This window comes from Sorex fumeus, unplaced genomic scaffold (assembly GCF_029834395.1).
Source record: "Sorex fumeus unplaced genomic scaffold, SorFum_2.1 ptg000129l, whole genome shotgun sequence".
Lineage (NCBI taxonomy): Eukaryota > Metazoa > Chordata > Mammalia > Eulipotyphla > Soricidae > Sorex > Sorex fumeus.
The window spans coordinates 15,305,122-15,321,204 of NW_026606186.1; the positions used below are offsets into that span (position 1 = coordinate 15,305,122).

The 16,083-nt window shown below is 41.6% G+C and overlaps 1 protein-coding gene across 1 annotated transcript in view; it reads right to left on the reverse strand.

Annotated features, from left to right (window-relative positions):
• The window catches only part of PAPPA (pappalysin 1), a 263,826-nt gene that overhangs the window by 11,479 nt on the left and 236,264 nt on the right, over positions 1 to 16,083 (reverse strand). Inside the window, exons 19-21 of the mRNA XM_056138647.1 lie at positions 15,797 to 15,906; positions 7,406 to 7,477; positions 2,061 to 2,159 (exon numbers count right to left, since the gene is read on the reverse strand). Coding sequence (XP_055994622.1) covers positions 2,061 to 2,159; positions 7,406 to 7,477; positions 15,797 to 15,906 — 281 coding nt within the window. The remainder of the gene's footprint in view (positions 1 to 2,060; positions 2,160 to 7,405; positions 7,478 to 15,796; positions 15,907 to 16,083) is intronic.

The following is a 16,083-nucleotide window of genomic DNA, read 5'->3' on the forward strand; positions in this document are numbered from 1 at the left end:
GATGTGTAGGAATGGCTGCCTCCAATGGCATAAAACAGATGCCAGTGTACCCTGTATTCATTTGGTCATTTGGTAATAAACAGCGTTTATAATACTTACCCCTTTTATGCTAGCAATTTCAAGTCTAAGACTCAATCGGAAAAGATTAGTCTATAAAAATATCTGAGCACAAATGTTCATGAGCGTCATTATTCATCATTGCAAGAAATTTGAAATTACCCAAACTTAAATATAAATGTCAAAGGTGAATTGTTAGGTATACAGTATATAGTGGTGTATCACTACCATCTACTACATAGTAAAGCAGCAAAAAAAAAAAAATCAGCTGGCAAGTTCATTACTGATATCAGAGAATTCCCATTTGCAAGTATTTCTGTGCTCAGTAGAAAAAAATCAAGGTCCCAAACTGGAAATGCAATGATATAGACATAGACACAAATACCCACAAACTTATTTACACAGAATAAAATATCCCAGAAGAAAAACAGTGGTTGCTTTTGGGTTACAGCATAGCCAGTTTCTGGACTTTACAATAAGCAAAATATGTAGTGTTTCATAATTAAGAAAGATAATAAATTCACTAATGGAACATGAATTTTATTTTCTTACACTTGAGCACAACTTCAGTGTTTATTATTTTTTAAATGAAGTGGGCTGAGGCAAGCTCACAGTGATTGCTATAGAAGACTGACTGATCCCCAAGTACCCCAGCGTCCTAAATTATAGACCCAATGATAAACAATCCCCTGATACCTTGATTTGAGTTTATTACTTGGTCTTTCCTTTTTTGCCCCTGTATTTCTAGGGTCAAAGCATATTTTGTGAAGAAACAAATTACCTCATGAAGGCACAATTTATCACATGAATATTGCAATAGAAAGGAACTGGGGGGAGTGGGAAAAGATACTATAGTAGTTAAGGTGTTTGCCTTACACACAGCAATGCTCAGCTCAATCACTGGCACCACATATGATCTGAGCATCCAACCAGGAGTAAGCCCTGAAAACTGCTTGGTGTGCCCCCGAAGCAAACTGCAAAGGAGTGTGGGAAGAGACTCAGGTAGGAAGCTGGAACTTGTTTTGTTTCTACAATTCACACCATGTCTTTGGCAAATGATTCTCCTTTAGGGCACGAACAGTCCTCATGAATGAAGTGAAAAGATATTTTAGAGGAACCATCCTTTTAAAATTATGATTCTTTGCCTTCCAGTCTTTGGAACATAGTTCTCCTTTAAAATGAGATGTTTGATCAAATGATGGTACATCTCAGGAGGAAGACAAGTACAAAAAGTGAAATTGTATTCATCACAAGAACATTTTCAACTTAGGCTATTCACACTGACCATCTCCCTCTCAACACTCATTTAGGACTTCATTTTCTCATTCCAACTTTCATCAGGAGGAAACTGTAGGTAGCTGATAAAACATTGAATCTAAGGTTCTAGTTCTACTCTACACAATTGAATTAGTCCTGCTGCATCTTAATACACAAAAGAAGGAAATCACCACAAGACCACTTGCCCCAATTCTACAGGTCTGAAAACCAAAAAAAAAAAAAATGCTATAAAACAATAGAAAGTCATTAGACTTTATGTATGGATCTTTCAATACACACTTCTCCCTAGGATTTTGTACATCTATCTGAGACGCTCTTTTCTAGGTCACATCCCCCTTCCCCAAGTGTCAACAGAGATGTGATCCTTCTTCAAAATATGTCTTGTTGCCTGAGCCTTCTTGGTACCTTGCTCTTCCCTTCTAAAGATAAGTATTACACTTTCACTTGTTAAATTTCGCACATTTAAACATAAAAGGGGACCACAATTGCAAAGCTTATCCTTGAATTGCTACACTTAATCTAGCACATGTGTTGATCTCAATTACCAGCTAAATGAATAATATATATATTATATATATATATATAACACATGCAATAAATAAAACTTGTAGGTGAATGCTCATACAAAAATGACCTCGGGTCATCTAGAACACAGCAGTTATTTTGACCAAAAAAGCTGGATAGGAGGACAGGACAGGATAGCAGAAGGGGATGCCTTGGCATACCTTTTTGGTCTTGACTGTTGAGGCGCAGCAATCCCCACCATCGTAGTTGCAGAAGGCTCGGTTGTTGATGGCATCACAGTAATTGTCTCCCATGAAGGGCTAGAAAAGAGGATAAAGGATGGAAAGAAGATCTTGTTAACCCGCTGAAGTTAGTGGGGAATGACCCTTGCCACAGATCAACTATTTGTAATTTCCTTCCAACCTGTACAGTTAATACGCCTGGTTTCCAGGCCCATTCTCAGTTTGGACAAATGAACACTTTACCACTTATAAAGACTCATATCTAACCAAAAGTTTCTTCACAAAACGTGCGTACGCTAGGAGACAGATACACTGTTGTATTTTGAGGTATACAGAGATGAATAAAAACATAACCACTTATATCTTGAAGCAGAGGGCTCATCTTACTCAAAACAATGATATGAATATTGAGCCAGAGAGACAGTACAGGAGTTAATGTGCTTTTCTTGCACACTGCCAACCCCAGTTTGATCACCTCAATGCATATGGTTACTCACATAATGCCAGAAGTGATCTCTGAAGTAGAGTTAGAAGTTGTAACTCCTGAGCACCACCAGGTGTGAACTCAAGGCCCTCTTTATCTCATTTTTAAAGGAACTTATCTGTGCCCTTTTAATGGACTTTTTCCAGTAGCAGAAATTAAAACATGTTTATAATAAAATATATGCATTTAGATTAAGAACATAAAGTACGCATGGACTGTAAAGATAAAATGCAAGCACTTGTAGGAACTAGCACAACAGTCTTTGGATGGTTGTTGGCTCCTGGGTCCCTAACTGGGGTATTGATAAACTCTGTGTTACATTCTTCAGCTTTAATTTCTCCCAATACATGAGAGCATTGTGGTTCTCACTGCATAGGAGAAGACTCTGAAACTTAGAGTAGGAAAGGAATTCAGCCTAGGTCACACTGGCAGAGACTAATTTTAATTTATTTTTTCCTTCACTAATCTAAGGTATAGCTAGTGCTACAGCTTGTGTTCCTCCAACTACTCAATACATTAAAGTGGTAGAAAAGATGGAGGAATGAAGTAAATTCCGATCTTTCCCCAGATCTGTCTTAGGAGAAAGTCCAGGTATGTCTGTAACCCATCTGGGACTTGTAATTCCCCATTTAAGCACTAAGCACCTTGTCTTCTGTGGTCTGTTTGTGTACTTGTAGCTGACACTAGACAGGAACTCCTCCAGCACTGGGCAATATCCAGTTTATCTGAGTTTCTTAACCACCTAGTTTAAATCTTGATACAACATTAGTCCTTAGAGATGTTTAGAAGTGGATTATTGGGCGTCTGTGAAAGGGTAATTATAGGGTGGGGTGGGATTAGAAAACCTGACTTTAAGACTTCCAAACTTTAGCCATTGTTGTAGTTATGTGTGATTTTACTCCACTGGCTTTTCTTTTCTGGGCCCTAAGACCACAGGAGTCAAAGAGAAGCAGAGTGACTGCACTAATTTCACAAAGCAAAGAATATATTCCCATAACCCCTATCAAAGAAGTACCGTGAAGCCATTAAGTGTGAAAAGTAGATGAAAGTAAAAAATAATTGATCAAAGTGTGGGTTGAGGTCTCTCATGCTCAATAGATGGGAAAAATATACCACTACCTAATATTCAGCCAAGCTCACATGCAAAATCCATTCTATGTAGCATCCATGGCCTTAGCATCTCTGACTAAAATCCCAAATCTGTGAGATTGACTACGTTTGATTTCTTTTCATTACTCAATAAGGATTTTTTGCTTTTTGTGTCTCACACCTGGAAATGCACAAGAGTTATTCCTGACTCTGCACTAAGGAATTACTCCTGGTGGTGCTCAGGGGACCATATGAGATGCTGGGAATCAAACTCAGGTCGGCCGCATGCAAGCAAACACCCTACCCGCTGTCCTATCGCTTCAGCCCCCTAGATCTTACATTTTAACAAGACAACCAAAACCAAGCAAGAGACATGCTCAGGGTGGATTATGCTACTGCACTGGTAGAAACAGCAAGCTTGACTCTGCTGTTGGACCAACAACTAACACATTATCACATTTGCATTATCAGGGCTGAGAAGCACAGAGCAATCTTTGACTCCTTTTTGGTTGGTGCCTGAAGATTCTGTTTCTCATGTTCTTTCTCATATTGTGTTTAATCAGAGTAATGAAGGAAACATGTTTCCTTTCCTTTGAATAATAAGAATTGCCTTGGAAAAGGAGTGACTGGGGAAGAGAAAAAGTAGATGGCAATGGGTCTTTTTAATTTGGCCCCTCAAAATATTATCTAGACATATCACCATCTATTCTCCTCAAAGTGCCCTTTCCCAAAGCCAAATCCAGCAGTCATCCATACATTCATGCATTAGTCTCACCATCTTTTACCCATCCATCTTCTATTTAATTCTGTTTTATTGAATTGTTACTATGTGTACCACATTGTGTTAGAAATGTTGTAACAGCTAGTTAATATAGATAGAACTCCTACTCGTGTAGACACTATACTGTAGTGTGGAAGCCAACTTTGATCAAATAATCACACATCTAATTAGCCCAACTCTAGTAAAAAGCCATGAAAGAAAGTACTGATGCTGTTAGAGTAAAGATTAGGAGGATTTGACCTAATCAGAAACTCCATAAAGGTGTCCCTGAGGAAATGATGTTTCAGCTGAGATCACAAAAAGAGTAAAAGTTAATTAGATGGGGGTGGAGAATTTCTAGAGAGATGCGAAAAGCTCTGCTACTTAGAGATTTCTCCTATTGCTCATATTTCTTCTGCTGCTCCTATGAATAATGTGTTCAGGCAAATAATTCATCCTTTAAGATTTAACTCTGATGTCAACCCTCCAAAAATGGCTTCCCTAGTACTCCCAGGATATTGTGTATCTTCATATTCTTGTAGCTGCTTTGGTGGTAACTGGTAGTTTTAGAATTCTCTCTTTAATTATCTATCTCCTTTACTATACTGTGAGAGATGGAGAAATTTGTGTCATTCATTGTATAAACTAGATTTCATAGTAAAATGCCTAGAAATATTAACTTTATACATATATGTATATACATATGTGTATGTTTGTGCATACACACACATGCACATATATATATATACATACATACATACATACATTATGCACACATCCTTATGGCCAAAGCAATAGGATAGCAAATAGGGAAGACTGCCTTGCATGCAGTTGACCTGGGTTTGATCCCCAGCATCCCATATGCCCATCCACTCACCCATCCCACCCCTGAGCACCACCAGGAGTAATTCCTGAGTAGAGTCAGAAGTAACACCTGAGCATTGTTGGGTAATACCAAAAACACCAAAACCCAAACAAACACACAACCCCAAAACCCTTTACACATGAAAGCTTATTTATTAAAATGATGGGTGAATTTAAAATAGATGATGTTGATAAATAGATGAATTGATGATAGATAATGGATGGATATATAAATGGATAGGTGGGTGGATAAGGCACAAAAAGATAACACCATGGAGAGGGGGACAGTATGATTAGCATGTCCACAAAAAAATTTCATAGATTCTTATACCGTAGAGTAGTGCCAGGCACATGATGGGCACTTGAGGATAAGTGCATAATTGAATGATCACTTTGGATCAAGGCTTGAGTGAGAGGACAGGGGTTTGTTGTTCCCTTTCTGAATTTGGGCTATTTGAGACATCCCCACTTGATGGCTCCTCCCTGAACTCAGCATCTGTACCTAAGTACACTTTCCAGCCCCAGATAAGAGATAATATACAGGCTCTAAGTTACGAATGAAAGGAGATGAGGGGGCACCTACAAGGGCAAGTGATAAGAATCATTAGCAGGGCTCAGAGCCTGACAGGTGAGGGTCTCTCAAGCCCCATTGCTGAGTCAAAGGAAGGATCAAATTCTGCTGTCACACAGATTACCTAGACTGCTCACTCAGCAGAATGATGGTCCAGGTAACCAAAGCTCTGAAATGCTGGGTTGATCCAGAACAATGGAATGTAGCAGCAGCTACAGAATTTATGCCTGAATCTTGGGAGAAAGGAAGTTCTTAGTCTATAGTGAGAAGATGCCTGTGTGGGTCTCTAACCAATACACATAAAGAAATGCAAGACCCAGGCACTCTCTTGGGATACTTGCTCTGTATTGGATGGCAGGAGGTGCCCTTGTGGAATAGAAAAAGCACAAATCTCAGAGTAAAGACGATTTAGTAAGTCTGAGATTTTGATTCTGTCACTATTATGCTGTGCATAGACCCCCACTTTTCAGTAATGATCAAATCCTCTCACAAATGAACAGGGTTAGAACACACTAAGTCCTTACAGCTTTGAAACTGGGAGGGAAACTGGGGACACTGGTGTTGGAAAAGGTACCCTGGTGGAAGGATGGGTGTTGGAACACTAATTACTGAAACTTCATCATGAACAGCTTTGTAAGGGTGTATCTCACAGTGATTCAAAAATATTTTAGACGTGGCTACTGTGACATCTTAGGTTCCACATCTTTAAATGAAAGGTCAGATTTTTATTGTAATCAAAGCGTATTTCTGATTTGTGTGTTAGAATAGTTTCTAGAGCACAACCAACTCTTCCTATTGACATTTTCCTGACTAGGCTCAATAGGTATCACAGATTTCTGAACATTCACCTGGATGCCTGGGATTTGGGGATACTTTCCCAGAGCTAGTTGAAAAACATGAGGGCAGATGGGTCTACAGAAATATCTTAGCTCCAGGGACAGAATCTCTTTGAGAGCACAGGGACCATCAACATACCATACTGCTCCCCAACCAAATATACACAGAGATGATTTCTTTAATGCCAAATTCCAAGAAATGGCCAACAATGATTCCACAGAGGACTTCAAGGAGAGAGAGCATCAAATAATTATGTAGCCTAAGGGTTGTGTAAAGGCATCCATATTATCACTCAGGTTGAGGATCAAGTGAATGATGAAGAAATATGTAGCATACAATTTGACAGTCTTTAGTAAAGTAGGAATTTAAAAATATAGTTCTGCAAATGTTAACTGTGATAATATTTGTAAAATACATGGAATATTATAGATGTTTAATCAATATGGCTTTGTTCCCCTCTTCCATATATATGAAATAGTGTGTTGAACACAAACTTTGAAGCCAGAAAAGCCTGGCTTGAAATCCCAATGTGGCATCTCATTAAATGTTTTTGTAGAGCAAGTTTGTTGATATCTCTACCTTCACTCCATGATGTGTAAAACAGGCTTGCTAATTTCTATCCAAGAAGTCTGTTAAAGGGATATTTGCAGCACTTGATAAATACAGTAAACAGTAATCAGATAATAATATTATTAAAAGGATCATTTCAAAGAACTCACCTCACAGCCTTTGACACAGTGGATGAGAGAAGGATGAGGATACCACTTGAGACCAGCTGTACAGACAATTTTCTGCAGAGAAATGGAGGGAGGGGGGGTTACATGGGATTGGAGGTGGAAAGAAGCCATCCTTTTGTTGACAAAACATTTAACCACCCCACCTCTTCTTGGATCATCCAAGTCTTGACCTCACCCTGGCATTTTATACTGAAAATTTTGTACAGGTACTTAAAATAACAGGAGCCATAAGACTAAAATAATATTTGTGTTCACTGTAGGTGTCATTAGTCTGTACTTCCCTGGCAGGGATAATGGTTGAAGAGAAGTAAAGGATGGAAACTTGATCAAAAAGACCTTTCAGAAAATTATGTTTTCTCAATGGATGAGGCGGGAGGAAAAGGAAGGGTTTAATGTGTGTTTTTGTGTATGTGTATTATATCTGGATGTGTGTAGGTGAATTGTGTATGAGTGAACATAAGATTTACCTGTCTACATGTGTTATCACAGTCTACATGTGAACACATGTTGATGTATGCATATGACAAATGTGTGGCTGTGTCCATATGTATATGTTTGTGCAGGTGTAGCTATACATGTATGTGCACATATGTGTGTGCATGCATGTGTGTGCCTGTAGAAGGAAGATGGTAGAATGTTGTAGGATAGGGTTTTCCAAAGCCAGTACAAAGGACTACTTGTACCCAGATCACTGTAGGAGCACATTTCATTCCTTGGAGCACCTGCAGAGTTAACGTATGCATATCTGCATTTATTTTGCGCTTCCTTTAATAATAATAATTACAATGACATCTAGAGTACGTTGAGTGCATTCATGATGCTAAGTGCTTTATGCACTATCTTTTTTTTCTCTTCACCAAAGAGGTGGAAATGAATATTGTATCATAAGTAAAATAAATCTCCTAAGTCCAATAGCTGGTAAGCAGATAAACTAGGATTTGTAACCAAGAAATTGTTTTGAAATTTATTCAAAACAACTCTTAACAAGAGCTGGAGAGATAGTACAGTGGATTAGTTGCTTTGCATGCGACTGACCCAGGTTTAATGGCTGGTCCCCAGAGCCCACCAGGAGTGATCCCTGAGTGCAGAGCAAGGGGTAAGCCTTGAGCACATCCAGGTGTAGCCCACATACAAACAAATAAAAAGACAAACATAATGTACAATAGAATGATAATACTTAAAGTAGGCAAATAAAGAAAAAAATGAAACTGGAAAAATACAGATAACATGAGGGTTAGGGCTAACATATTGGTCTTGGTTTTCCTTTCTCAATTTTGTCAAAGAAGCCCAACTTTTCATGCCATTTTACAAGGATTTCTTTAAAAAATAAAGTAAAAATGTGCTAGAGGCAAATGCCTAGATTTTTCCATGGGAACTGTCAGACATTAGTCATGGAAGTCTCTATGATCAGGGCATGTTCTTCAAGTTGATTAATTTTAATTAAGAAATAAACAGTCATATGAGTCAGATTATGAAAACCCATATCACCATCCTATTCTTTCCCTGGGCAGACCTATATGGGAGCCAAACTGTAATTAGGTTTCTTTATGAACTTGGCCCAAAAAGAATCACATGATTCCAAGATCTGGCTGAGTCTGGGTTGAACACCTTCGTTCTCTATTCCATAGTATCTCTGACTGTTTCATACCTGGAACTGTCTGGTCTATGAAGGATGGTCAGTGAATATTTACGATAGAAATAAATTTAGGCATACCAAGCTAGAGAAAGTTTTAGCAATGGGAAATGTTTTCTTTATTTTTCTTTTCTTCTTTTAGAGCATCAGAAGGGCATTCCTAATAAGTTAGCCTAGAGTCTATTTTAAAGGGACAATTTTTATGTACACAGAATTTAATTAAAGATCATGGACAAATATTTGAAGACCTGTCAAACAGTCTTGTAATGTGAAATCTATTACTTAGCTTCCTATTGACTTTTTTTCTTTTTTGGGTCACACCTGGCAATGCACAGGGGTTACTCCTAGCTCTGCACTCAGGATTACTCCTGGCCATGCTCAGAGGACCATATGGAATGCTAGAAATCGAACCTGGGTTGGCGGCATGCAAGGTAAATGCCCTACCCGCTGTGCTATCACTCCAGCCCCCCTACTGACTTTATTGACAGTGTGTCAGCCTACTCTCTCTCTCTCTCTCTCTCTCTCTATATATATATATATATATATATATATATTCAAAGTGATACTATGGAAAACAAACTTGGCATTAAGGTGTCAAATGGGGTTTCAAATTGTGCCTTAAATTTTACAGCAGGTTCGTCCATCTGTGAAATGGGTACGCAAGGTGTCACAAACTTTTTATGATGATATATTGAGAGAAATGAAGTAGATATGGTTAACTAACAGCCCAAATTCTTAAGTTTCTTGGGGAAAGTGCCTGTGTTTGGGACACTGCTCTCAGGAGCAAACAAATACACATGTAATTCCAGTATTTGATCCTTCCAGCTCTGTTACTTTTGTGTCCTCAGCTTCTTGGTCATGGGGCCAAGAACTGGTGAGAACTGCCTGCTTTCATTCTCTGGAAAACTTTCATCTTTGGGTCTGAGAGTCAGTTCCCAGCCAAATTTCAGGGCTATTCGAGGGGTATGTGGTAATGGCTCAAGAAGTAGAAAACAGCAGCATTAGGATCCACTTGGGACTTGATGCCCATCCCTCCCCCTGTTTATTTGAGAGCTAATTTAATCCATGTGGAGGAGTGACTTGGTGTGGTTGTACAAGTTCTGTCAGTTGAGGTTTACCTGACGTGAGTTCAGAAAAAGGACTTTTATACTATCTGCATGAGCCTATTTATCTTTCCAAGGTTTTTGGATTTTCCACTATTCCTCAGGGCTGCATGCCCCATGTGTCTCACTACAGGGCCGCTCTGTCTGTGAAGAAAGCTGGGAAAGGGGATAGGCAGCAGGAGATGAAGGAAAGCACAGGCTGTTTATACCACAAGTTGGGAGATCTCAGATGGAGCCCCCCAAATGTCAGCCTGTTCCTACTGATGCCAGTGAGACCTTTAACAGTGAGACCTCTAAGTCCTTTCAGATCAGGTTTTATAAGACAGCTTTAATTGCCTGACTCTATATATAAGAAGAACAGATAGTAATTTTCCTGACTGCAAAGACCACAACATTGGTTCCATCAGCAAATCATGATCTGATCACTGTCACCATCATTATTATAATCCTAATCCGTAACACCATCACCATCACTACCACCATCAGCATCTGTATTCCCACCATTCACACCATCACTGCCACCAACCACTGTCATTATGATTATCCCCATCTTGGTCAACATGAACTTTCTCTTAAACAAATATTGTTCTCCAAGCTCTGTGATTAATGCTTTCATATCATTTCATTCCATAACTATGGAAGAGGACCTATTTTCAATTTTTTTGGGTCATACTTGACAATGCTAAGGAAATAATTCCTGGCTCTGCACTCAGGAATTACTCCTGGTGGTGCTGACCATATGGGAAATGCCCTATACTCATATTCACTCTGGCCCCAAGAGGACCTATTTTTGACTTTTGTTTATACCAAAGAAAACTGAGGCAGAAAGAATTTAGATAAGCTCAGTCATGACAGGAATTAAACTTGTGTCTGACTGATAGCAGTGACTGTATTTTAGATGCCAGACTGTCCTTCAAATTCTTCTAATTTGTATTTTGAAGCCATGATACAAAATAGATTATTATTTTGACAGAAGAGAAATGAGAATGGTCGAGTAGCTTTGGCCCATAGAGGAGGGACAGAATATCTAAAATATCCTGCACAGAGAAGACAGTTTCCAGCAGAGCAGAAGTCCTGAAAAGTTTTCTCTTCCTGAGCCAGAAATCTGATACCCTTCCTGAAGATTTCCAAAAGAAATCATTTTTTCTCCTGGATTGCCCCCTCTTGATCAATAAGACTCCTGTGAGTAAACACATATTTACAAGGGAGAGATTTCATGATTTTAAAACTCCGTATTTTTTTTTACTCAAGAGAACCATGGATGTTCTGGACACACAGGTTGTGAGTATCACTCCACATCAATGAGCTCAGCTAGAGCAGTCCCTTTTGGAAATTGCGGTTTTCACAGTCCATTATGGTCTCCATCCTTCCTTGCAATCTCTCCAACACAGAACCAGAGGGGCTTGTCCATCTATCATTGGGTTTGTGTTATCTCATTAAATACATCAGGGCAAGATTTCTGTGTATCACAGTCTCTTTCAAAAATGTTTGGCTACACACGTTCTAGGTGAGAAGGAAGCTCAGATAGAGAAGAGAGCACCAAATAAAGGGTGTTGTGAAGACCCTCCCAGGGTGGGAGAGTCATGCTAAAAGTGGTCTATAGACCAAACATGATTGCCACTCAATGCCTCTCTGGCAAAACACAGTACCCAAAAGAAGAGAGAGAGAACAGGGGGGAATGCCCTGCCACAGCGGCAGGGTGGGACGGGGGGGAGGAGGGATGGGGGGTGGGCGGGATGCTAGGACCCGTGGTGGGGGAGGATGGGCACTGGTGGAGGGATGGGTACTTGATCATTGTATAACTGAAACCCAAGCACAAAAATTTATAAGTCTATAAGTGTACTTCATGGTGTTTCACTAATAAAAAAAAATGATAAAAAAAATAAATAAATAAATAAAATAAACAATAAAAAAAATGTTTGGCTGGCATAAAAACTAAGGAGAATTTTTGTTTTTTTGCTTTGGGGCCACACCTGGCAGTGGTCAGGGGTTACTCCTGACTCTGTGCTTAGCAATTGCTCCTGGTGGTGCTCAGGGAACCATATAAAATGCCAAGTATCAAACCAGGATTGGCCCTACCCACTGTTCTATTGTACCTGTCCCCCCAAAAGAGGACAATTTAAACTAAAGGGACATACTGAGTTTTTTTATGAAAGTATAAAATATTTTTGCAAAATAATTTCATCAGACACATGAACTGTGGTTGCAAGAAAACCAATAAAAATTACCTTGGTGGCTGGGGGAGGGGAGAATTATCTGGGAGTTGGAATGATCCAAATAGGTTTCATGAGTGAACAAAAACACAAAAATGCAGAAAGCTTTGAGCTTAAGATTTGTATGCAAGTTATATCTCAATAAGAATAAAACACACACTCAGTTGTAGTTCTAAATTCTCATTTTTTAAGTTGGGTACAGGCAAAGAAATGTTTGTTCTGTTTTGCTTTCAGTCTTTTCCTTTAAAATATTATATTAAGTACTAATACCACAACCACTATTAATACCAACATCACTATTTTACTACCACTATCACAAATGGTACTAGCATTATGACTATCGGTATCACTGCCAATGCTACTGGTATTACTATAATCACTAATGAACTACTACTATCAGCAGTACTATTGTGGTCTATTACTACTACCATCACTATAACTACTACTATTACTACTACTACTGCTACTATTAGACTAGCCATTTAATACGTGAAGTGAGATTCTTGGCCTGCTTTCCCCATTTTATGCTATTTATCCTATTCCATAAGTGTTTCTAACACTATATCATCTAGATCTAGCTCTCGTTTCACAGATGAGGAAAATGTGACCTAAATATTAATAAAATTTGACCAAAGACATACATTAAGAAAGTACCCAGGCTTGGACTTAAACCTTGATCAACAACAGCAAAAACTGAATATCTGGGTATTCACTCCCTGATAAATTGGATGTGCACGGCCATCTATAAGGCCCACTGTTCTAATGGGCATTGCACTAATCAGGACACCTGAGTTCAATGTTAATATTTCACTTTCCTAAGTACTCATCATTGTCTTCTTAAAAAAGAGCCTCTCCCAAGCCAAACATGAGTGAGGAGACTGCTGTGAGCTCACATGGGCTCATGAGAGGCAACATTTGTTCCCAACTCTGTGTGCAACAGGGGAAAGGCAACAGCTACCATGGCAGCAATATTTACACCACAGTAATTGGCAGAGGCTACGAAGTCGAGGCTGTTCTAGTGCGGAGCCAGTTGGGAAGCATTTGCCAACATATCCCTGGTAAACCACCAGGAAACATTTTATCTTCAAAATGCAAAAGACAACAGTAATTGCCTGGATAGCCAGAGAAAGGAGTAAGTTGCAACTTTAGACTGGCTTGGGACTCTCCTCATATTCTCTTAAGCCAGTACCTACCTTTCCTGAGGTGCCTTTTCCTCCACTGAGAAATAATGAAGAGATGAGCTCCCTACCTCATCAGTGTGTGTGTGTGTGTGTGTGTGTGTGTGTGAGAGAGAGAGAGAGAGAGAGAGAGAGAGTCTATGTGTGTGATAGAGTGTGTGTGCGAGAGAGTGTGTGTCTATGGATGTGTGTGGATGTGTGTGTGCATGCACACACATGTGTGCACAAATTAAGGATAAAAAAAAACTTGGTCCTGTGCCTGCACCTGTTAACTGGCAGTCCTGCTTCTCACCTTCTTACCTTGGGGACAAGGGCACAAGAGCAGAGCTTTGTCTCATTGCCTCTCTGCACAGATGCTGGAGGCGGACCCTCTGCGCCTGCCCCAGCAGCCACTCCTGTAGCTTTCACCATACGGGGGGCAAGGGTGCAGCAGAGGCCAGCCTTTCTGCCTTATTCCTGGAAATCATCAATCTCTGCCCTCTGTCCTCCTCCCCTTTCCTACCACATTTTTTTCCTCCTGGATAATGAGGCCTCCCGAGACCAGTGGAGGTCTGAACCTCGTTACAGCTCTCTTGGTAGACCGGCATCAATAAAGGCAGACCGGGGTAACTGGGTGGGGGCTGGGGTGTGCAGGCAGCGGGTGGGCGACTGGGGAGGGAGGAGTGGCTTGCAGGCTTTCAAACCTCTGGATTTATTTCACAGTGAATTATAACCGAACTCTCTGGTGCTCGGGCTCACAGAGGGAGGGCGGGGCTGGGGGTGAAAGGGACACGGGAAAGGCCTGAGTGGAGGTGGGGTAGGAGGGAGCTGGTTGGGGTTCCAGGCCCCGGTGACCTCCAAAACTGCCTGAGTGAGGGCTCCTGTGTCTGCTAGGGAGGGAGTGTAAGCCCACTGACTTTGGGTCTGTTGGAATTGGGGGAGTGGAAAAGGTGGGGAGTCTGGCCATGGAAGGGGAGCTCACTGCTCCGGCTCTGCTTCCTTTGTGCTCTCCCTGTCTGACTCTCCATCTGCCTTGGTTTCTCCATCTGTGCAACCAGAGGAGTCTTGTACCTGGGAGCTCTAACTTCCTTGCGATGTTGGCTCTATCCGTGCCCCTGGGTGCAAAGAATTCGCAATCATGCAGCACACTGAGAGGATGTGGGCACGCTAGGCTGGGAGAAGTGAAATACAGTCTGAGTGAAGCAAGCAGATGCAGGAGCAAGAGTGGAAAGACAGGGATGTCTCTGGATGCAGAAGAGAGTTAGAACGGAGAGACTGAGAGTGGAGGGAAGGTGGGGGGGTATTGGGAGGGAGGGTGGAGAGGGAGAGGGAGATGAAAGACAGCGATGGAGGGAAAGCAGAGGCAGAAGAAAGGACAAGTGAGAACAGAGGAAGATGGCAAGGGAGGAGGAGGCTGGGGTACACTAGGCGCTGGGGGACAAGGGGGCGCTCCTATGCCTGGTCTGTGTGCCCAGTGCTGAGTCAGCCCTCACCATCCACTCACTGGAGAAACAGTACACCCAGTATTGGGTTCTGCCTGGCTATCCGGAGTGTGATCTGTGGCAGTCAGGCAGCAGCTCCCTGGGCCTGAGAGACAGAACTGACTCTCCTCTGCAACCCTCCTCTTCTGTCACCATCTCCATGGGGAGGAGCAGGTGCCCAGCCTGCTTGGAAGATGTGAATGAGATCCTACTTGGATTCATTGGGTGATATCCTGAAGGAGGTAGGCGTGGCCACCCCACAGGACGCAAGGTAATGATTACAGCTGCCAAGAGACAGGCAGAGTCTCTCTGGTCTTCTGGTCAGGCACATGCCAGTCTGGCTTCCTGGGCACGGCACTGGGACTCAGCCCCCCTCGGGCCCTTTCTGCTCAGAGTTCAGAGTCCCCAGGTGTAAGATGCACACAATACTACCTGCATCCGGGAATCTTTCTGGAATTTAAATGAAGCTGTGGGCTCAGCCTGGGGGTAAGCACACTAGACCTTTCTAATTCTCATCTCACACAGTATTTGTTTTCATGTAGTCAGCTAAGCGAAGCCAAGGAAATGGGAATCTGGGCTGTGGTGTGTGCAAGGCCCCGCCTCCTCAGAGTTTCTACAGGACAGCCAATAGCAGCCCGCCTTGGGTAAGACCCTTTCGGACAGACAGGCAGAGACTCTAAACCACCTGAATACCTATCCCAGGTATTCCAGGGATCTCAGGATATCAGTACTCTTATTTCTACAGTTGTCATCAGGATTTAAATGGAGGACATTCCCATCACTCACCTCCACCCGGGTGGGGTTCAGCCAGTGGGGGACGTCCCGCACGGTCATGTTCACAGGCAGGGTGATGGACTCGCTGTTGTGGTCCTGGCACGAGGTGGCACACTCAGACCCTAAGGGGATGGAGATACGGGGCTCAGTGTCCTGACAGCTGCCCTCGCCACCCTTTCCCAAGTCTCTCCCTGCATCAGAGTGCAGTTGCCCACCCGCCCTCCAGACCTTCAGGGCAGAGGTGAGGCTCTTCTTCTCTCCCTGGTTCCCTCCTCATGATTTCAACCCGGCAAGTACCC